The sequence below is a fragment of the Antedon bifida genome, chromosome 4, assembly GCF_963402885.1.
Source record: "Antedon bifida chromosome 4, ecAntBifi1.1, whole genome shotgun sequence".
NCBI classification, from domain to species: domain Eukaryota; kingdom Metazoa; phylum Echinodermata; class Crinoidea; order Comatulida; family Antedonidae; genus Antedon; species Antedon bifida.
In genome coordinates this window covers 22,154,241-22,177,260 of record NC_136229.1, presented here as the reverse complement: position 1 = coordinate 22,177,260, position 23,020 = coordinate 22,154,241, and the positions used below count along the sequence as shown (strand labels likewise).

Below are 23,020 nucleotides of genomic sequence, written 5' to 3'. Positions count from 1 at the left end.
GGGGTGTGGTCGGTGGTTGATAATGAGTAAACCTGTGGGCCGTCATTCAATCTGCCGTGCAACAACAATAGCGTTTTGATTTCGGATCGATGGTTCACCTGTCTGTTAGGTCAGCCTACTGTCTCCAGTCCGTGTTATGTTACGTTCACTTTGTATAACAACTTTATCACCTATCTGTTATATATCGATATCGCTTTGCTTTGCTATTGGATTAAGCCTTAGAAAACAACCAACCAACCAAAGTAAAAAGTTAACACTGGAAATCAATTTATTTACCGCTGTGTGTGTCGTCTAATGAATTTACCAGTTCGCGTCAATGGGATGTTTAGTTGACCATTGTGTTGTCCAGTATTGTTAGGACATCGTGTAATGGACACGCGTGTACCGGAATGGACCTCAACACTATTTGGTATCAATATAACAAGTCCGATATATTCAAATCGATTAGAATTAACGAACATTTTTCTGAATAATTACTGTCCTCTCTTTAAAAATATACACTATTTACGCAAATCGACGCACACAAAATCGACGCGCGCATACAAAAACGGTACCATTTTCATCAATGTTTGAACGCGCGCGTAATTTGTTTTGGAATTTGTTCAGGAATGAAATAATGTTCAGTCTTGTTAATTGTTCATGTAGGCCTAACTAATCAATTTCGTTGAATTTCCTTTTAACTTAAATTTAATTGCACAAGTTTATATAGAATATTTTAATTTATCATCAGTCATTTAATATTGATTGTATTTCCATGGACCTATAGGTTCATGGTATTTACAAACATAACATTGATGACAATGCTTTGAAAAATAGTAGGTTTATGGTTATTGTTATTAGGCGTTAATTCTATTGATTTACCTAATGGCCAAATCACTAAAATCTTCACATTGTTCATTCCGTTTTACCGTACCAAAACATCGGCTGGGATGTGAAATTGAATTATTATATATATTTATTTGGGCAAATATAACATGAACAACTTCTGTTTGCTTGAGAGGACAATGTGCATTTAGCAGGCCGCTGCATTAGGAATGTACTACATATTGAACTGTAAGTTGAGAATTTTATTTTGTGCAAGGGACGATCAAAAGTTGGAACTTAACGTATAGCATTGAGAAAGAGACTTATTTTTTAACCACCGATTTTGTTTGATATCAAGATAATGTTTGGATATAATCAGTTGAATGTGCTCAGTACTTGGAGTTTACTCATCTTGCTGGTTTCGTGCCTTCATTCATGTTGTGTAAATGCAAGTAAGTACTAATGCATTTCGTTAGTGTCACCACGCACGTGCTGATTTGTATACTAATATTTTTAGCGTTATTTGCACACTGGCGATGTCAATTATCGTCATAATCATCATTTATACCATCAAATCATAATGTACCTTCATTCCGACTGATTGAATGTATCTTCACAAATAAAAAATACCTACAGTACAATTTGACTATAACATAACACATTTCACAGCGGCGCTTTACATCAATTAATATCATCATAACATTGCTTGAAGAACATTTATCTTACAGTTAAATACATCATATTATGATGTATTTAACTGTTAATCAGATAAATGTTTTTATAAGTTGATATTTTACTTTTTTCTAGGCTGCTCACCTGATCCTTGTCAGAACGATGCTGAGTGTGTAGAAGCAATCCAAGAACCAGGCTATATTTGTAAATGTCCAGTCGGATTTCACGGCCAAAATTGTGATGAAAACTCATGTAGGCAACATTTTATTTTTTTATTCAAGGCCAAATTACTTATTTATTAGAAAAAATAAATAACAAGCACAAATGTGCGATACTTGGGGTACAGAAAACGAAGCTGTAATGACGTCATAAGACGGGATGTGATACACATCAATAACCTCGCTACCAAATAGTTTATACGGCTATACGGTACCATCTTCGAGACGTCATATGGCTGCATCCTCTATAGCTTTGAGGACATGTCCCTCTAGTATATTCATGCCAAATCCCAGTTTTATACTACAACGAATAAGGGAGGAGTAGTACTTTTTACTCAATAGTGTCGGATGGAAGAGGAGAAGATGAGAGAGTCCTAGACTCGGGTACCCCGAGTAAAAAATTTAGACAACAAATCATGAAAACGCTTTATAATAGTATAAACGTTCTGTTACTGTTATACTGTAGGAACACAGATATCGTTGTATTAAGTCGGGTTACTGATTGGTTAAAAGTGTTACCAATACTTGTTTTATGATTGGCCAATTCTAATCTTGTGCCGGCCTCTTTAAACCATCTGCCAATCAGAAATATAATTCGTTTCTTAATGTCCGCTTATCCAATTAAAACAACACAAACTGTTATCTAAGTATTCTACGTCATCAATATTACTTTGGTTTCTTGGCCCTTCGCACATAACACACAGGAGGACAAGCAAAATTCTTATACAATATTTTTGAATGTTAGATTATCCCTTTATAGTGGAATAAAGTTTATAAAATACTGTGTAGGACTCTATGCTAGCCCTGGGCTAGAGTAGAGAGGAATATATCTAGTAGTAGGTATTCACCCAGAGTAGTAGTACTCCTACTCTAATTAAGCTAGGCCTAGTAGGCTACTTCTACCTACAAGGCTAGTTAGCTAGAGGCTAGCTAGGCCTAGTAGGCTGACCCCTTAGCTGTAGAACCTCTTTAATAGGAGGCCTAGCATGCCTAGGTGTAATAGTAGTAGTGAGCCTAGCCTATTTTTACCAAAAACATGGTCTTCAATTAAGTTGGTGTGTATATTATTTATTTATTAACAATAACATTACAATAAAATATAAAAAAGATGTGCTTATCAAAAAAAGATCTGTGCAGGAGGAGAGATTGGCCGTGGCATCTATGGGTGCAAATCTAGTTTACAGTAAAAAAAAATGTTTTTTTTTGTTATATTAAAAATATTACAACTTAATTTTCAGTTACTGAATGTCAAGAGGGTCACTATGGTGAGGTTGGAGAGTTATTTTCGCCTAATTTTCCAGAACCCTATGACAGTCGTGACAACTGCCTCTACTTTATCAAGGTTCCATCTGCCTCCCACGTAGTTTTAAACTTTTCAGTCTTTGATGTTGAAGATTTTAAAGACTCGTTAGAAATTGGCGCAGGGCCACTTGCAGACTACGATTTGCCAGATGTTGTTTACTTGGAAGGTCATGAGGTTCCGCCACCACTGGAAGTGGAATCAAATCAAGTGTTTTTCATCTGGAACACCGATAGAAATCTAGTGTTTCAGGGGTGGCACATAAAATACACTTCAGGTAATTAAAGTTCACTATATTCATAACACTATAGTTTAATTGAACAATCTCATAAATTAAAATGTAACGGTAAAGATTCAAGATAACTTTATTGTCAACAAAATATAATTTTAAAATTTTTCTTCCTCACAGCAACAATAAGACCATTAAAAGAAATTTAAAAATTAGTTTAAAAAGTTGTATAAAAATATACAGTATGTAATGTTAAAAAAATACAGATATAAAAATACTGATGGTAATATAGGTATTTATTATCGTCCTCAAGCTTTTGCATAGAATTAAAAGCTTAAATTAATCAATTTGATACATTAATTAGTTTTAATTTCTTAACCCAAATGATGTTTTATATTATAATTTCTCTCCTATAGAAATCAATTTTGACAATTTAATGAGGTACCGAATTCTACGTGATATAATATAGTGTATATAGATATATTCAATCTAAATACAAAAAAGTCAATTTTATACTTTATAAAAATGTGTTTTGAAAAGTTTGGTATTAGAAGGAAATAGTAGGAATAAAAGAATTTAACTTAGTAGCATTTTTGAAATTGGTATTGTGAAAGTTTGGAAGAGTTCCTGTACCTTTGATGCAACCCAAATGTCAATATAGTTTTTGATTGTTATTAGGACCTTATTAAATTTCTATTATTGACATGGTGATGTAATTCAGTATGTGCTAACTAGCTCTATACCAATCGATAATCGTTTAAATTATTCTTTTTGACTTTGTTTTTTTGTGATTGATTTTTTAATGAACTGTTTGGATTTTACGCCGATGTGACCTTGATTGAAGCATTTGGCGACAGAAAGGCGAATGTTATTGTTTCAGTACCATGTCACGACAACGACAATGAACAATATCAGAATAACTATGTATTACACAAATTAACAAATATTAACCAAATAGTGTACCCCTATGGAAACAAGCTCTAGAGCTTATAGGGTTGTCCTCTTGCTATCATCCTGTCATTTGTATATGTATTTGTAATATTGTATTTCATGAATGAGCAACAAATAAAAAAAAAATAAATAAACCAACAATAAAAAAATATACTTGAAGTCAGTACCGTATATTTAATTGAGAACAAATCATTTGAGTAATAATGAATATTGTTGAAAATTCTACTGCCAATGGAAACATATAAAAGATAACAAACTGTTTAATTGCAAGTTGTGAGAAGATATTTTTGTTCGATAGAACTTTAGTGATGATATTCAATACAATTATGTTACGAACAAAGCACAGTTTCAAGAGTTTATACAGCTAATAATTGAAGAATTAATATTTTATTTTAAATTTTGTATTTATTGTGTTAATTGGGTTGTTTAATGATACAATAACTAACAATGATTAGATTTAAAGTTGTTATTTCTGTCTTATTGTTTATACAAAGAAAATAATAGAATTTCTTATTGTCAATTATTTTCAGTTGAGGGCCCGCCAGTTCTTCTTCCAATCACAGACCATGGAGAATCCTGGGCAAATGCTCAATGGCGATTTTCAGAGTTTGTACCTGTGGAGTATTTCATTGTCATGTACTCTGGTGACGTAGACGGTGTGGAGATGTCGAGGACAGTGAGTAGAATGTCAGACTTTGAGTTATATGTGGCTGATTTGAACCCTGGTCAAATATACACATTTCAGGTTATATCTGTGTTTATGGATGAGGAGACTGAAAGTAACATTGAGATGCTTGATCTCAGTAAGTTTTTCCTTTTCTGCTTTATCAACATCCTTTATCATTGTTTCTCTGTTGTTCAGTTTTGTTTCTAAATATTGTATTTTTCATCTTTTAATGTATATAATCATAGGTAAATTCAGGGCAATCTAACAACAGGACACTGAGCTTGCCTTGCCAAGATATGAACTTATGCCTGGCTGCGACAAATATCTACAATACTGTACTATGTACATATTCTATGTGGCGCGCTGTCTGTAAATTGGAACTGTTTGTGTTGCAGCCACAGATAAACCCTTTGATCTCCGAAGCTCCTGTTGTTAGATTGCATTGGTAAATCCAAGGAGTTCCAATGCAAGAGAGGACATAATAAGTTTTAAACTCCATTTTTTCCAATTGTGGGGACAAATAAAGTAAAATCTAAATCATTGTGAATCATGATAGCAATTTTGCTTATATACAGTACATTCATTTTCATTTCTTTCAAACTGTAAAATTGTTCCTGATGATAATAGATAAAGATTATTGTTGTTAAGATTGTTTAATCATGACATTCCTCTAATTGTATACAGTATTACTATATTTGTTTGATTTTTAGGATTTGCTGGACCATATTTGCATCCAATCACAAACTTCGACTCTACATATGCTGGCCTTGAATGGTCGTACAGTGGGTCCGCTAGCAGTTTCATTGTTCGTTATCAAGCAGCATCAGATGGTTCTATCAATGAACAGACTGTCGATGGATCCGCACGAAGTTTCATGTTTGAAAACCTGACCCCAGGAGAAAGCTACACATTTAGTGTTTCTTCTGTTAGTCAAACTGATGGCTCCAAGGCTCATTCGAATCAAGTCAATTTTAATTCAGCTGTTGGATCTGGTAAATGATTTATCTATTATTCGATCAATTTCAAATTAAATCTGTAGCAACAACTTAATTCAATTCAATTTATTTTCACATATACTACTACTACAACCAAGTACATGGAGGATGCATATTTTAAGATCTGTGCAGAGCAACAATAAACACAGAAGCTAATCCAAATAAATCGTGCCCTTTGTTTTAAGTCTTATATAATTTTATGAAGATAAAAACTTTAGAGACAGTTGCAGTTCCAGGATTATAATAGGGGCCTAAAAATTGTAAAGTGAAGTGCTGAACTTGACTGAATGAGGAGGGCCGGCTGATTCCGCCTATGTTTTTATAATATCGCTGGATATATACACAATTCTAAGTCAGTTTATTACCACATTTATTTTTACATTCAAACAGCGGAAGAGTCGCCCTTTCTACAATCAATCACATCATCAGGTTCCAACGGTGCCCAGTTACAATGGGACTATGATGGCAACAACGCAGATTCGTTTATTATAAGCTACAGACAAGAGGGCAGTGCAACAGAGCAGACAATGACAGTTGCCGGGTCAGAGAGAAGCGCAATTGTTAATGACCTTGTTGACGGAGAAAACTATGAATTCCGTGTAGCCGTGGTAACTGGAGATGGAGATGAATTTGCTTCTAATTATGCAAGTTATGATTCGGCTAGTGGCCAGAGTATGTACCTTTTTTACAAATAAATACAAAATATACTTAGAGTAAACTAAAGCTCGCTCTACACTATCAAACTTTATGTGACAATAAATGTGATATGCCCATATATAGACATGATGACATCTTATCACTACCTTATTTGGCCATATCACTACCATATTTGGGTACATCACACATTTTTTGTCAAATTAGTATAGACAGAGCTTAAGTAAATAATAACACTTTTGTATCATTAGGTGTCAGTTCGCCACAAGCTGGTGAGATCACAGAATTCTCATCCACCAGTGCCAATGTCATGTGGGGCTACCAAGGGCCAACACCAGACTCGTTTTTCATCCGCTATAGTTCAGAGGATGGTGGTGGCGGAGGTGGTGGTGGTGGCGGAAGCCAACAGGTTGCTGTGGCTGATGGAGAAGCAAGAAGCACTACCATTGATGGCCTGACACCTGGAGCAGCATATTCTTTTAGTGTGTCTGCTCTTGTTGATGGTTCAGAATATACGTCACGTGCAGTGTACCTTACAACACGTAAGAAAACAAATATATATTGGAAATATATACTGAAATGTTTTAGACTTACTGTCGCTTTAGTTTTTATGATACAAATTTAAAAAAAAAAAATATTGATAATTTCTAGTTTACAACATTTTGTGGGGAAAAACTTTTGTTTGTATTTTTTTCATAGCACTTGGATGTGAGGTGAATCCATGTACTAATGGAGGCGCTTGTCTAACGGTAGGAAATGCGTACAGTTGTAACTGCGCACCAGGTTTTAGTGGACAAAACTGCCAATCAAGTAAGAAAGAAAACTTGTTTAAGTTTAATCTTTACCAGTACTATCTCTTTACTTTCTTTTGTGGTATGAAAGTCACTTTTAAACAATTTATGGGATAATATAATAATAATTTATTTGGAAGCTTCTTGAATGAAGGTGCGTCCATGATTTAACAATAGACCAACAAGGAAACTTAAACTAAATTATGTACAAAATATAAAAAAAATTAAATTAACAAAAGTAATACAGGATTTAAAAAACACATTTTAATTTTCATTGTTGATTTCCCTTTTTGAGATGTGGTTCATTGATTGTAATCCAGTATAAATTTAACTTGCGTTTCAAGACAGTTTTCTCAAGCTGTCAAGTTGTTGTGTGTTGACAGCTTGATGAAACTGTCGTAAAGTAAGTTAAATTATACTGGTTTACAATCAATGAACTACATCTCAATATACTAATCGAAACCAGAGGAAAATGTTTTAACAATGTATGGGATATTATTTGTTCCAGACATAAATGATTGTAGTGGTATTTCATGTATGAATGGCGGTGAATGCATTGACCATATTGATGGGTTTGACTGTGCATGTGCTGATGGATTTACTGGCACTACATGTGAAGTTGGTAAGCATGGAAATCCACTCCCTTGAAACGAAACAAGTATAGGGTAGATTTTTAATAAGAAAGCCTAAATATTTCTAACTTTAATAATTCATGTAATACCAGAATCTACATGAACTCTGCCAAGTAATACCAGAATCAGTGGCGTAACGCAGAGGCCTAAGGTCCCTAGTTTAGGAACCCTAAGGCCCTAATCCAAGGCCTCCAATGCTGGAGGCCTTAAGCGTTTTTAGCCTTTTTAAATATATTTTAATGCCTGTTTTTTCTTCTGGGTACTGCTCAGGGGGCTCCATAAGCGCCGGGGCCCCTGGGTTTAGCCAGTGAGCGCTCATAGCTGTTACATTACTGACCAAAATCTACATGAACTTTAACTTAATTTGTTATTTTAGTTGTATCAACTGTGAATGAGTGTGGAAGTAACCCATGCCAGAATGGAGCAGCCTGCTTTGATGGACACGATTCATACACCTGCAATTGTGTGGACGGCTTTGATGGTGATCAGTGTGAATTAGGTAAGTTTACCATATATAGAAACATCATGACTATATATGGTTGTAAAGAAATATTGTTTCCATATATGGATGTCATTGCAATTACTTGTATTTCAATTATAGTATGTATGGCCTTAAAACTGAGTTTACAATTAATTTAGCTCAATATTATACTATAAAACTTACTCATATTATTATATTATTTGCTGATAATTGTTTGATTTCAGAATTAAATGAATGTGCAAGCGACCCTTGTCTCAACAACGGGGTGTGTGTCCAGGAAGATAATCGTTACACATGTAATTGTCTAGATGGTTTTGAGGGTACTCATTGTCAAGTTGGTATGTTGAAATACAATGTCATTTAAATGTAGATTTTAATGTTTAGAATAAATAAAACACATATATAGCCAGATAAAAAGATAGTTATTGATGTTAACGTTTAGCCACTATACCTGAACTTACCAGTTTTTATATACATATAAAGGCCAACTCAGACTGTCATTTGACAAGTCCAGATGAACGGTCTTGACATGTCGGTGCTGTCTGAGTTGAATCCCGACGAAACGAGTTGTATTGAGATATCATCGGGCGTAGTTATTAGGTCGTCGCAAGAACTTCAAACAAGTTTAGTTTTCTCCTGACGAGATTACTCGTCAGGTCTTGTTGTACAACGCTATCTGAGTTGGCCTTTATAAGAACTAGACGGTCTACTTCAACACAATCACAGCTTAAAAAGAGGTCATAACCATTTGACGATTTACATCACTTCACTGTTGCCTAGTTCACTCTCTCGCTATTATGATTATTTCTAAACATTTAACCAACCTAATTTAAGAGGAATGTTGATGTATAAGAGTAGTAGTAGTGATATATTGAGAGGATTTGAAACTTATTTCTTTTCAGATGTTGATGAATGTGGCTCAAGTCCATGTCAGAATGAGGGAGTGTGCGTTGACGCAGTAAACAGTTTCATTTGTGAATGCGCCGATGGTTACCAAGGCCTCCAGTGTGAAGAAGGTAAATGAGTTTAATAAACAAAGTACAGTAAGAACAATCCAACAAGTTTAATATGCAGGAACTGAGTTTGTCCTATTAACACAACATCAATTACAACATTTTCTGTGAAAGCTTTGTAAAAGAGTAGTGTTTTATGACCATCCTCATGTTAGATTACTAACGTTATAACGATTGATTTGCTTACAAAGCATTAACTGGTCTTAAGCCTTGTCTAGACTATCAAAACTATTTTGACAAAAAAGTATGGTAGTTGATATTACGTCATCATGTACATATATGGACACATCACATTTTTTGTCACATATAGTTTTATAGTGTTGGTTGGCTTTGTTCATATATGAAGTTTATTTGGGAAATTTTTTTCCAGATATTGATGAATGTGCCACCAACCCATGTCTGAATGGCGCTACATGTGAGGACCGTGTGAACGGCTACCGTTGCATTTGTATTGTAGGATATACAGGAAATCGCTGTAGAAATAGTGAGTGTATTCCAAACCATATAAGTATGCTCACATGCACTGCCTAACATTTAATGTACAGGCAAACAAATACATTGAATTGTAATTTACTCCACATATGAAAACATAGTATCTGTTTTTCTTACAACTTTTTATCTCAACAGACCCTAACAACTGTAAAAATGATCCATGTCAAAATGGTGGTGAATGTACGGATGGCTTGGCTCTATATACTTGTGAATGCTTAGCAGGATTTGAAGGTTCAGATTGTGAAATAGGTAGTGTACTTTTTGTTTTGTTTATTTTATTTATTCTTTTCAGTGAAACATAGAAATAAAAAGGGAGCACCGAGGAGAGACAGGAGCTGTCAAAGACAACTATCACCAAAGGCCTGTCTCTCCAACTCCAGACAAACAATTATACAAGCAAAATAAAATAAAGAATTACAAAAATAAATGTACAATATTAAAATCAAATTTGTAACAATACATGTATGATTAAAAGTTTCTAAAAGTTTTTCACTTTTAGAGGGAAAATGTATATGATATATTAGGTAAGAATAGAATGTTTAACTTGCATATACCATAGGCGAATACAAGTTAAGGACCCCTTTCAAAATCCTGGATCCACCACTGTATAACAAATCACCTTTATCCTATAATACTGTAGTACCAACATTCACCTTAAATGAATTCCTTTACTACAGTAGTTCTCTATGAAAGAATGGTAATTGATCATACATGTACTACTACTTTACTATTGTAATTTAGGTATAACCCTATAAACATTATATGTATATGATAATATGTAGATGCATAACTCATAATCATTAACTTAAATGAAATGTTTTTGCAGACATAAATGAATGTGCAGCTGATCCCTGTTTGAATGGAGGTGTTTGTGAAGATCAGATTGGTCAATACGTTTGTACTTGTCCTCCAGAGTTTGTAGGCTTATCATGTCAAACTGGTAAGTACCTGTGCCTGTATTCACAAATAGCACTTAGGCTAAGGGAAACACTTACAATCTAAGTGAATACTACAAATTCTTAACCTTTAAGTGCGATTGGTGAATTTGCTTATATTAACAACTCTCTGAAAATGAATGCAAGAATGTTTAATTATTTACAGTTTATTGGGTTAGAACCAACATTTTTAAATTGTCTTTATGATTTCATAATGAATATTATATAACACCTAAATACATTCCTGTCATTTTATTGGACGATTGTGGGTCACATGGCATGCAAAAGTACACACCATTTAACGATCGTTGAAAATTTTTTTCACTTAAAAAAAATTCTTTTCCTGTATGAAAACAGTTTCTACAAAAAATACTGTGATTCTGAACATGAAATCCAACAGCGCCAATGAACACTCACTCTTCGGAAAGATATACTTACTAATTTAGACCAGACCAGACAAAACATTTAAATTACCTTTAGATAGATGTATTAATTCATTTAATTTCGATATACTTATATTTTGCTCTATAGCAATTGCACTTTGCTTATCACAACCATGTCAGAATGGGGCTCGATGCGATGAAAATACAGAAGCCTTCTGGTGTGAGTGCACAGAGGGCTTTGAAGGAGATATATGCGATCAAGGTATGAACTTAATTTGTTTATTTATTTATATTGACACATTGCCATTCTTCAAGTCGTGGTTTAACTTAACTTATGCATACATACTGTACGTATATGAAAGGCTTAGAACAAGAGGTTATAGTGGCTGCTAGCTTACACGCTTTACAATGTTCACTTCTCACTTTATTTGAAAAAAGGCCCTTCAGTACACTTCTTAATAAAAAAAGTGTGATGTGTCCAAATATGGTGGTGATGTGCCCAAATATGGAAGTGGTATGACATCATCATGTCCATATGTGGTCACATCACATTTATTTTGTTACATAAAATTTGATAGTGTAGACAGAGCTTTACAATATGTTCTGCTTATAGACAACACTATAGGTAACAAGAATTTAAAATGTAATCAATTGTGCCGTTTTAACTCATTTCAGATATTGATGACTGTGTCCCTAATCCGTGTGGTGCAGGAGATTGTACAGATGGGTTGGCATCGTATACCTGTACATGTTTAAGTGGATTCTTTGGTACAAATTGTGAATCAGGTAAGTTGTTTGCATAAAAGTACATTTAAATATACATTTATGTTGGTATAAAGTTTGTTGCATAGCTTCATATTTAGTTCTGAAATAAACTGTTGAGTTTCTTGAAGTTCCGATCAATATGGTGAGTGAGAATTGATTTTGCCATGCAAACCTTCAAACAATTAAGTATACAATTTGTGAAGCATATATACACTCATTCTCAATTGCCCTGGCATAATATACCTTTTTGTAGAGATAGACAGGAGACATGTTCATGAAACCCTCATAAAAATGAGTTCCTTTGGATATTATATTGTATAACTAATCCTTTTCTTTTCAGAGCTCAATGAATGTGCCAGTAACCCTTGTCAAAATAATGGATTTTGTTTGGACCTTTTAAATAGTTACAACTGTATATGTTCATCTGGCTTTACAGGGGCTAATTGTGAAATTAGTAAGTACAAATTAATATATAGTACAACCACAGACATGAGGGACTATGTGATTCCTTATAAAGTGCCTGTCTGGTATTTCAAAAGATGATAGAATACTGAAAGTTTGAATGAGCATGCCATAGCTGCTGCAAGGTACAAACTACAATAATGAAAGTTTGAATGGGTGTTGCACAGCTGCTGCGAAGTAAAGCACTTCAATAATGAAAGTTTGAATGACCGTGCCATAGCTGCTGCAAAGTACAGAACTTCAATAATGAAAGTTTGAATGAGCGTGCCATAGCTTGCGTAAAATACACCACTACATTACTGAATTTAAATGAGCGTGCCATAGCTGCCGCAAAGTACAGCACTTTAATAACGAAAGTTTGAATGACCGTGCCATAGCTGCTGCAAAGTACAGCACTTCAATAATGAAAGTTTGAATGAGCGTGCCATTGCTGCTGCAAGGTAACAGCACTACAATAATGAAAGTTTGAATGAGCGTGCCATAGCTGCTGCAATGTACTGTACAGCACTACAATAATGAAAGTTTGGATAAGTGTGCCATAGCTGCTGCAAGGTACTGTACAGCACTACAATAATGAAAGTTTGGATAAGTGTGCCATAGCTGCTGCAAGGTACTGTACAGCACTACAATAATGAAAGTTTGAATAAGTGTGCCATAGCTGCTGCAAGGTACTGTACAGCACTAGAATAATGGAAGTTTGAATGAGCGTGTTATAGCTGCTGCAAGGTACAGCACTAAAATAATGAAAGTTTGATTGAATGTGTCAAGCTTGTGCAAGATACAGACTTATTCTTATTCTATTTGATGCATACAATGTGTTTTTGTTTTGTTTATAGATATAGATGACTGCCCAGAAGAAGTGACCTGCCTTAATGGCGGAGTATGTGTAGATGCAGTCAATGGTTTTACTTGTGATTGTGCTCCAGGGTTTGCCGGAGACACCTGTGAAACAGGTATAAATAAAATGATGACATTAATCATTATGGCATCAAAGATGTTGATGATTATGGTGTCATTAAAGATAACTTTGATGATGACATTAATAAGATGCATGATGGGATGGATGATTTATGACAACATTGATGATGACGTTCTTCGTGGTTAAATCTACTCAATGTTTCTGTTTTATGATTTCAGCTACAGATCCTTGTATTGAAGCTGTATGTGAAAATGATGGAGTTTGTGTGAGTTCTTCCACAGACTTCACTTGTGAATGTGCCGATGGATTCACAGGAGAACGATGTGAAACTGGTTTGTTTTTGTTAGAATTATACATATATTTATATACAGAATTTCTTTTCCATTTCATAACATTTATTTACAAACTCTGACAACATGGAAAGGAAAAATACAATGCATAAATATAATGATAATAGGTCAGAGAATGAGACAGATGCCTGGAAAGATGAAGACAAACATCTTGAGGTGGGCGAGCCTTAAAAAATAAACAAATAAAGAGAAAAGGTCAAGACAGGCTAATAACAAGATTGTTCATCCTGAAAACTCACTTTGTTAAACCAACCATAACCTTTGCTTTATAGATGTTTGTATTTCAACAAAACTGATTTGTTTTTGATATGTAGAAATAAATGAATGTGCAAGTGCTCCGTGTCAAAATGGTGGGGTGTGTTTAGATTTAATCGACCGTTTTAAATGTCAATGCCAAGATGGCTTTACTGGAAGGAAATGCCAGAAGTGTAATTTTACAAATTTAATTTTGATGGCATTCTTGATTGATCTGCAACCTTTGACCCTTTTAGGCCTGTTTCATTTGAGTCAGTTGAATAATTATGAATAATTTCTGTTTCTTGTATTCTTACGGTGCTCAACTGATATGGAGCCTCTAATTACTATATCTTCTGGTGCTCCTGTATATCTTCTCAATTGGCATGAAACAACCTCTTCTAAACTTCTTCAATTGTGTTATTACAGGAGTAGGCCTATAATATAGTTTCTTAGTGTCAATATCAATTTTATCTTATAACTTGTTTGGCCTGGAACCACCTAGTCTGAATTTCTTCAATTGTTTTAGTATAGAAGTAAAATATAGTTTTATATCAATGATAATTAATAGTATAATTACTGCAATACATTTACTGCTGTAACCTATATAAACGTATGTTCTTATGGTTTCTTATATATTATAGCTTCAGACCCATGTAGCAGTAATCCTTGCCAAAACAATGGAGTATGTGTAGGTGCATCATCATCCTACACATGTCAGTGTGTTTCTGGATATGTTGGAAGTCGCTGCCAAACTGGTAACTGAAGTCACCTTTAGTTCATACTTTTTCTGTCTGGTCACAGGAACTATCCAATGCTTCCTCATGTTCTCTCTCTTGAAAATCTCTTACATTTTTTTGTTCATCTTCTGTCTTGACGATCCACTCATTCTTCGCTTTTTCAGCTTGTTTGTTTAACACTTCTGAATCTTAGGACATTCATCATAGTTATTTTTCTGGTAACTTAATTCATAGGAATACTCTGGTGTCATATTTCTAATATTTCTAATATTGTCTGGTCACAGGAACTATCCAGTTCTCTGTTAAATTTAATCTTATTGATAAATCTCATTTTCTTATTTCAACTTGATCTACACATTCGTCGCTTTGTCGTCTTGTTTGTTAACACTTCTAAATCTGGGACATTCATACGATCTAGTTGCTCTGATCTGATTCTTGATGAAACTGTACTCCAGATATCTTTAAAGCTCAATATATTTGATTTCCTTCTATAAAGCTCTGTCTACACTATCAATCTAGTTTGACAAAAAGGGTGTGATGTGCCCAAATACAGTAGTGATATGACATCATCATGCCAATATATGGGCATATACCATTTTTGTTAGTTTGATAGCGTAGACAGAGCTTTACATTGAATTTTTATATTCTGTATGTTTTTTTTGTCATCTTTAATAATCTGATTCTTCAACAATTTATTTACTACAAGCTGTAGCTGTTCAGATAACACATTTTCTTTTTCTTTGAACAGAAATTGATGAGTGTGCAACACGGCCATGTAAGAATGGAGCAACTTGTGTCGATCTTGTGAATGGATTTGGATGTCAATGTGTTAGTGGCTTTACAGGAACAAATTGCAATATAGGTAAACCAACAGTTGCTGCAATGTCTAGTTGTCTTAATATTTCTACCTGTATATGGTAACACAGCTCTGATGTCGGATGCAATTATATTGTTTATTGTGTTCCTTTATTGATGCATTACTTTTGTTTTCCTCTCAGATATTGATGAATGTGCCACTAACCCTTGTAGAAATGGCGCACTCTGTACTGATCAAGTAAACAACTTTCAATGCACATGTGCTCCTGGTTATTTTGGGGATCTTTGTCAAACAGGTACAGTATTTTATATCATACAGTTTATACTATTTTAAAGTAAAATATAAAGGAAATCATTAGTGGACAACAGTGGACAAGTTCATTACTCTCATTGCCATGAGATGATTTTGAATTGAACTGTTTGAACAAGATCCAGAAGGCAGGTACTGTATTATTCTTAATGAGAGATTGCAGATGATGATCATGTGTATGTGATTTGTCAAACTCCTTTTCATGCTTATACACAGAAACCATGTTATTTACATATCCTTTTACTATACAGAGGTGGATGAATGTCTTACCCGTCCATGTCAGAATGGTGGAACTTGCCAAGATCAATTGAATGCATATAGTTGTACATGTACATCAGGTTTCACAGGCAATTCTTGTCAAACAGGTAAGAAAGATGTTAAGTGGTTAATTTTTTTTTTATTCATTTCGACAGTGTATACAAAAATATAAAAGAAAATACAAATAAATCCAAAGGCAAATTAATACTGAAAATATGACAATGCTGTGGGTATCAGTGGCTGGATCTCAATAGAGATACAAAAAAAAAGCGAAAAGCTAAATCAAAACGATAAGTAAAACAGCCAGAAAAGTTAGCAGAGCTTTCGGGCAACACTAGCCCTTCATCAGTGCAAATATACAATGCTGATATAAATATACAATGCTGAGGAGAGACAAAAGCAATATTAAAAAGCTGTCATCGGTATGGTGTGTCTATTTATAACATAATGATTTTACCACTGTGTTTTACAGACATTGATGAGTGCGAAAGTAACCCCTGTGAAAATAATGGAGCATGCCAGGATGATGTCAATGGTTTTCAGTGTACGTGTACAGCTGGCTATACTGGAACCAGATGCGAATCAGGTACAGTACTCCATTTGCACTGTCAAATATTATAGAAATATTATTTGTCAAAGAGCCATTGTTAAAGATCATTTTTCCCGCTTACAGCAATTTATTCACTTTGAATTCATACAATACAAATGAAAATTAAGTTTCCTTATATGGAGGTAGATATGAATCTTGTTTTCTTTTGTTTTGCCATTAAAATATTTCTTTACTACTTATAGTTGTGTTTTTTGTTATATTTTATAGATGTTAATGAGTGTGCAGCAGCACCATGTCTCAATGGTGGACTGTGTATTGACAGGGTTAATGCATACACATGTGTGTGCAATGCAGGCTTTCAAGGGACCAACTGCCAGACAGGTATGACTAAATGTATCTGTTTAAAGGATATGTGGGGATGTTGATATGTGTATCACATTATTCAGATTACTATTTTATGTAATATCATGTTATACTATATGATTTTTTTTTCAAAATGTTTTAGAATCCAACGAGTGTCTGAGTGGTCCGTGTCTGAACGGAGCCTTGTGTCTTGACCTTGATAATGCGTATGCATGTCAATGCAGTGCAGGATTTACTGGAGCTCAGTGTGCTACAGGTAGGCTGACCAATCTCAGGGATAAAGTACATCAAGGAATAGAGAATAAGGGAACAGGTTGATCATGTATATATTATTCTCATACAGCTTTTATACATAATATGTGATTTTCTTTTTACTTTTAGACATCAATGAGTGTGAAAGCAATCCATGTGTGAATGGGGGTTTATGTCTTGATGAGGTCAACGCATTTCAGTGTCAATGTGTGGCAGGGTATATGGGAAGTCGGTGTGAACAAGGTTAGAAAAAGACCACTTTATTATGTAAAGTTTGCTATTGACGGTTCTGTCATTATTTTTGTTCAACACTAACCTTTAAATTTCAGACATAAATGAATGTATTGGTGATCCTTGTCTTAATGGTGCAGTATGTGAAGACAAAGTAAATGCTTATCTCTGCCAATGTGCTGCAGGATACTCGGGTACCAACTGTGAAATTGGTAAGTACTGTATTACAAATCATATGACATGCTGATATTTCATTTGTAGTGTTTTAATGTTTTGTATAATAACATTGATTAATTTTTTCCTTATATTTTTATTTATAGAATTGAATGAGTGTTCAAGTAACCCTTGCTTGAATGGTGGCACTTGCCAAGATCTTGTCAATCAATATGTCTGCACATGCGCAGATGGGTTCATTGGTGTCCATTGTGAAATAAGTATGTGTTTTTTATAATTAAAGAAACTAGGAAAGGAATACATACAGTATAATAATTAAGCAAATTAGAATGGAAAAGAGTAAGACAAAATTATGTAAAACCTTATTCATTTTTACAGACTTCAATGAATGTGGAAGTGGTCCGTGTGCAAACGGAGCTTTATGTGTTGACTTGGATAATGCATTTCAATGCGAATGTGTAGCAGGTTACACTGGTCTCCTGTGTGAACGAGAGGTTAATGAATGTGCTGGATCACCATGTGAAAACAATTCTACATGCATTGATCTACTGAATGCATACCAGTGTGATTGCAATGCTGGTTTTATGGGTTTAAACTGCGAGATTAGTAAGTACTTTGCTTTAAGTATGTGTTCACATTAACCTAAGTACTAAACGTTTAGGCTGTCTTCACATTTATTAAAGTACTTTATTTGTATATACAATTTTACATATGCATTCACATTAAACATATTTTTGCAGATATACAAGAATGTGAAAGTCAACCATGTCAGAATAGTGGTGTATGCATTGATCATATCAACGCGTATGTGTGCCTATGCCCTGAAGGATATTCTGGAACTCACTGTGAAATTGGTAAGATCTTACACAAACATTTGTAGTTGATCTACTGCAGGTATCCATATACTTTACATGGGGTAGGAGTATATGACATTCGAACATTATCCGCCATCTTGGCTAAAATACCACTTGAGATGAGATTGAGCTTCTTATTCATGAAATGCCAGTACACCACAGATTATTTCCAGTGTATGCAAGTACTATAAATAGAAACAAATTTAGATAGTTACAAAGGACACCATTAATTTACCAACTCTATTGTTTCTACAGAGGCTGATCAATGTGAGGTGAATCCTTGTAAAAATGAAGGAGTTTGTGAAAACTTTATTACATCTTTTGTCTGTCACTGCCAGCCAGGATATCTGGAGGTTGATTGCAGTGTAGGTAAGTAATCCCATGTTTAGGATCTTTTAAAAGATATCTGCACACAGAGAAATTGCATGAAATAGACAAACTACACTATCAAAAAAAACCCAAAAAATGTGATATGGACATAATGATGTCATATCACTACCTTATTTGGGCACATCACAATAGGTTGATAGTGTAAACAGAGCTTTAAATGAAAGTCTTAAATCTTTATGGACAATATAGTGTGTACTGTAAACTTTGAGGTTGTTTATTCCATGCTTGTAACTTTGTATCTGAAGTACGTCATTATTTGTTTCTTCTTCTCTTTAGAAATCAATGAGTGTAACAGTGATCCATGTGTGAATGGCGCCACCTGTATCGATAGGGTCAGCTTCTACCAGTGCGCATGTGTTAGTGGATATACAGGAAGAAATTGTGAAACTGGTAATATGTCTAACACTTTTACTTTATCACTCATCCAGAGAGGGAGAACATAGGTTGTGTACAGCAATGAATTTAACAACTATTGTTATTAGGGGATACAGTACAACATTAGAAATGTAGAACAATGCAGTTGGAATACAAAATTGGATCAACTTTGGAGGGGTGGCATTTACCTGCAAGGAGGATAATTTGGCATGATACAAAATGTGATATTTAAAAATTGTACTGCTGGGTTGTTTTTATGCTTTTTAGTGCAGTATTTTAAACAATGCTTGTATTGTGTTTTTGTTAACAGAAATTAATGAATGCTTTAGTAATCCTTGTGAAAATGCTGGAGAGTGCGTTGACCAGCTAAGTGGCTTCCAGTGCACATGCTCAGAAGGATTCACTGGAGATACTTGTCAACTAGGTATGTGGATATTGGGAGAGCTTTTGATTTGTGACGACCTACTGTAGGACATAGGAACAGTTACATAACGTTAAGTCGATGGGATGTGCTTTCTCTGCTCAATTCCTCAATTCCTCAAAACAGTTGTAGTGGATTTTAGGTGCAGACGACAACAAATGACATAATAATGTATAGGTCATAGGTCAACACAAATACTGTAGAAAGCTCCTTATTGTGAGCATAAGAACTTTAAAAGTCAATGCAACAGTAAATTGCTTTTATACTAATTCTACTATATTTCTTCTCAGAAACCAATGAATGCTTAAGCATACCATGTCTTCATGGAGGTACTTGTATAGATAGACTCAATGCCTACCAGTGTCAATGTTTAGCACAGTTTGCAGGAACTCATTGTGAAATTGGTATGTATCACCTGCTATCTATTTCTAGTGTAATATATTTGTTTTGAAATATATACAGTACTGAAAAAAATAGATGTTCAACAGTGGTTTAAAGTTCATATAGAATGCTCCATTTTCATTTGAGGGGTGTTCATTTTAAAATAATGGCATATACGTCTGTAAGTACTAATAAATATTTGGTATTCATTACATGTCTGAAGAATTATCGCCATGTGCCAGTAGTCCATGCATCAATGGTGGTCAGTGTATTGACAATATTGACTGGTTCTTGTGTAGCTGTACTGCAGGCTGGATGGGTCATACATGTAATATAGGTGAGTCAACTTACCAGGATAAACTATTTTATTGCAATTTTCATTATTTCAATTTAACCTACTAATCTCCATTTAATTTGTTTATATCGTTTCTTTTACACTTATTATACACTGGTGTACTTAAGAATAAAGAGGTCTGACATAAAATGTCAATATTTATTATTTTTTTCAAGGGTGCGTAAATATCTGTGCTACTCTGCATAGCATCCTCTATGTACATGTTGGGGGTGTATGTGCGAGAAAAAAACAATTGAAATTGAACACTATTACAGAAACAGAATATGAAATATAATATTATAATCTAGTACTAAATAGTAATATTTATTTTTTTGTACAGAAATAGACGAGTGTTCTAGCAATCCCTGTCGTAACAATGGACAGTGTTCCCATGGCATTGATGTGTTCACGTGTAGTTGTTTGACAGGTTTTACAGGAGAATTATGTGAAACAGGTGAGATATGCTTATTATTAACTTTTTATATATATATGATTATTTTCTGTATTTTATACGTTGTTCGTTCGTTTTAATCAGTTTTGTATTTTGCCAATGGAAGATGAATTTCCTTTTGTTACATTTTACAAGGACAATAAAATTATGTAAATCTATCTATTTTATTAGTTTAGAGGTGTTTAGTGTTCTTTATTTTCGTTTTTATTCCAATTCTGTTTTATTCCTAGAAATTGATGAATGTGCGAGTCAGCCTTGTATTAACAATGGTAGATGTGTTGATGGTATTGCATCATTCACATGTCTCTGTACTTATGAGTTTACTGGTTTGTTCTGTCAAATTGGTAAGTTACTGAAACTACTACTGTACGGATTCCCTATTAAGGTGAAACCTAATTGTAATATATAAATATTTTCAATTGGGATTTGTACAATAAAATTAATATTACCACTGTGCTTTGTGGTAAACTTACAGATTCTTTCACCTTTATTAATTTCAGATGTCAATCCGTGTGAGAGCTCCCCTTGTCTTAACAATGGCAACTGTTTGAACTTCGTCACTTCATTTGCATGTCAGTGTGCCTCAGGTTGGACAGGGCAGAATTGTGAAACAGGTATACTTTATTCTGCTTTTTTGTTTGTTTGCAATTTGAAAATAAAGCTTGGTTCCCACTTGGACTCAACATAAGAACGTAAGCATAATGCAAGTGAGTTGACCAATCACAAGTGACAGTTCAGATGATCCATTCTAGCATTGCGTCAATGTGGGAACCATGCTTAAGCTCTGTCTACACTATCAAACTAGTTTGACAAAAAATGTGATGATGTGCCTAAATATGATAGTGATATGCCCAAATATGGTAGTGATATGATGTCATCATCGTCTCCATATATGGGCACATCACATATTTTGATAGTGTAGACAGAGCTTAAATGTTTATTCAGATTGTTGTTTGTGAATCAACAAGAAGGTAAGCTGTAATGTGTTGCAATTGTTTCATTTAGACCAAGATGAGTGTAACAGTCAGCCTTGTCGCAATGGTGGTGAATGCTTAGATCTAGTTAACGCCTTCCTCTGTCGTTGTCAAGAAGGTTATGCAGGAGAAACGTGCAGTACATGTAAATATTAAAAGATTGTTCTCAAGGCTCTATCTACGCCATCAAACTTTATGTGATGTGAATGTGATGTGCCCAAATATGGTAGTGATATGCCTAAATATGGTAGTGATATATGGCATCATTATGTCCATATATGGGCACATCACATTTTTTGTCACATAAAGTTTGATTAGTGTAGACAAAGCTTAACACAATATTTTGTAGATAAAGTTTTTGATTGTGGTACTTGTTACTGTGGCACACAGTGTGAATGACTCAATAACTAACTCTTTTAATGTGTTATTTAAAGTAACGGACCAATGCTTACTAGTGCCATGTAAAAATGGAGCGACCTGCGTCAATCAAATGACGTCATACTTTTGTATATGCCCAAGTGGCTGGACAGGTGTCACATGTGAAACGGGTAAGTCAAGCCATCAGTCTGTCAGTAAAATAATTTTATATTATAAATACCATCACAAAAAGTTTGTATCTTATTATTTACTTGTATGTATGTATAGAATGTAGATATTATATAGACAGATTTTATCCCCTTACCTTAGTGTTATGATGATTTAACTTATACCCTTTTCACACCTGCAAAATGTAACTGCAACTTGTAACAAGTTGTAACCAAGTTTGTATATGTCCTGTGTTATTACTGCATGCATGTGTATTGCCCTGGTATTAAACTGACCAATTATAGTAATCAAATAGCGCGGAACTATGCTTTCCTCCAGAGATTTCTCACCGTTCACATATGCATGTGTGAAAACGTGTAATAAATCGGGAGATCAAACCTAGTTACAAGTTGTAACAATTTATGCAGATGTGAAAAGTATTTTAATTATGCATTTGCTCAATTAGATAGCATAGAGATTGTTGCAATTTTACATGCTTAGTAACAGTGTTGGTATTTGTTTAGTTGACCCTTGTTCTGGTACCCCTTGTTTGAATGGTGGTAGTTGCATACAGCAGAATTATTACTATACTTGTCAGTGTCTTGAAGGTTATGTTGGTGTCAGGTGTGAATACGGTAAGCCTTTGCTAGCTTTATGAATACAATGTCATTGTT

The 23,020-nt window shown here is 34.3% G+C and overlaps 2 protein-coding genes across 4 annotated transcripts in view; both read left to right on the top strand.

Annotated features, from left to right (window-relative positions):
* Nucleotides 1-927: 927 nt before the first annotated feature.
* LOC144839260 (uncharacterized) lies at nt 928-13,499 on the top strand. Its single transcript, XM_078694576.1, has 20 exons — nt 928-1,256; nt 1,612-1,728; nt 2,933-3,271; nt 4,705-4,977; nt 5,552-5,833; nt 6,227-6,508; nt 6,742-7,032; nt 7,190-7,300; nt 7,790-7,903; nt 8,290-8,412; nt 8,619-8,732; nt 9,297-9,410; nt 9,778-9,915; nt 10,035-10,148; nt 10,726-10,839; nt 11,366-11,479; nt 11,893-12,003; nt 12,323-12,436; nt 13,281-13,397; nt 13,492-13,499. Exons 1-20 carry the CDS (start codon nt 1,166-1,168, stop codon nt 13,497-13,499), a joined length of 3,081 nt encoding a protein of 1,026 aa, XP_078550702.1. The 5' UTR covers nt 928-1,165.
* LOC144840775 (uncharacterized) overlaps nt 13,471-23,020 on the top strand; it is a 24,691-nt gene continuing 15,141 nt past the window's right edge. The window contains exons 1-25 of one of the 3 annotated variants that reach the window (XM_078696790.1): nt 13,471-13,695; nt 14,028-14,141; nt 14,592-14,705; nt 15,436-15,549; nt 15,686-15,799; nt 16,065-16,178; nt 16,544-16,657; nt 16,889-17,002; nt 17,127-17,240; nt 17,366-17,479; nt 17,566-17,679; nt 17,788-17,901; nt 18,020-18,247; nt 18,382-18,495; nt 18,751-18,864; nt 19,162-19,275; nt 19,571-19,684; nt 19,972-20,085; nt 20,286-20,399; nt 20,737-20,850; nt 21,078-21,191; nt 21,348-21,461; nt 21,853-21,966; nt 22,256-22,369; nt 22,871-22,981. In XM_078696790.1, the coding sequence (XP_078552916.1) occupies nt 13,515-13,695; nt 14,028-14,141; nt 14,592-14,705; nt 15,436-15,549; nt 15,686-15,799; nt 16,065-16,178; nt 16,544-16,657; nt 16,889-17,002; nt 17,127-17,240; nt 17,366-17,479; nt 17,566-17,679; nt 17,788-17,901; nt 18,020-18,247; nt 18,382-18,495; nt 18,751-18,864; nt 19,162-19,275; nt 19,571-19,684; nt 19,972-20,085; nt 20,286-20,399; nt 20,737-20,850; nt 21,078-21,191; nt 21,348-21,461; nt 21,853-21,966; nt 22,256-22,369; nt 22,871-22,981 (3,028 nt within the window). In that variant the 5' untranslated portion in view covers nt 13,471-13,514. The remainder of the gene's footprint in view (nt 13,696-14,027; nt 14,142-14,591; nt 14,706-15,435; nt 15,550-15,685; nt 15,800-16,064; nt 16,179-16,543; nt 16,658-16,888; nt 17,003-17,126; nt 17,241-17,365; nt 17,480-17,565; nt 17,680-17,787; nt 17,902-18,019; nt 18,248-18,381; nt 18,496-18,750; nt 18,865-19,161; nt 19,276-19,570; nt 19,685-19,971; nt 20,086-20,285; nt 20,400-20,736; nt 20,851-21,077; nt 21,192-21,347; nt 21,462-21,852; nt 21,967-22,255; nt 22,370-22,870; nt 22,982-23,020) is intronic. The other 2 variants (XM_078696791.1, XM_078696792.1) reach the window with 2 other exon arrangements.

Bases quoted from the DNA above. Each gene is read 5' to 3' on its own strand.
- LOC144839260 (XM_078694576.1), top strand. From the start codon at position 1,166: ATGTTTGGATATAATCAGTTGAATGTGCTCAGTACTTGGAGTTTACTC. The intron at 7,033-7,189 runs GTAAGAAAACAA...TTTTTTTCATAG, and splicing joins TGCAGTGTACCTTACAACAC to CACTTGGATGTGAGGTGAAT. The intron at 9,916-10,034 runs GTATGCTCACAT...TTATCTCAACAG, and splicing joins GTGTATTCCAAACCATATAA to ACCCTAACAACTGTAAAAAT.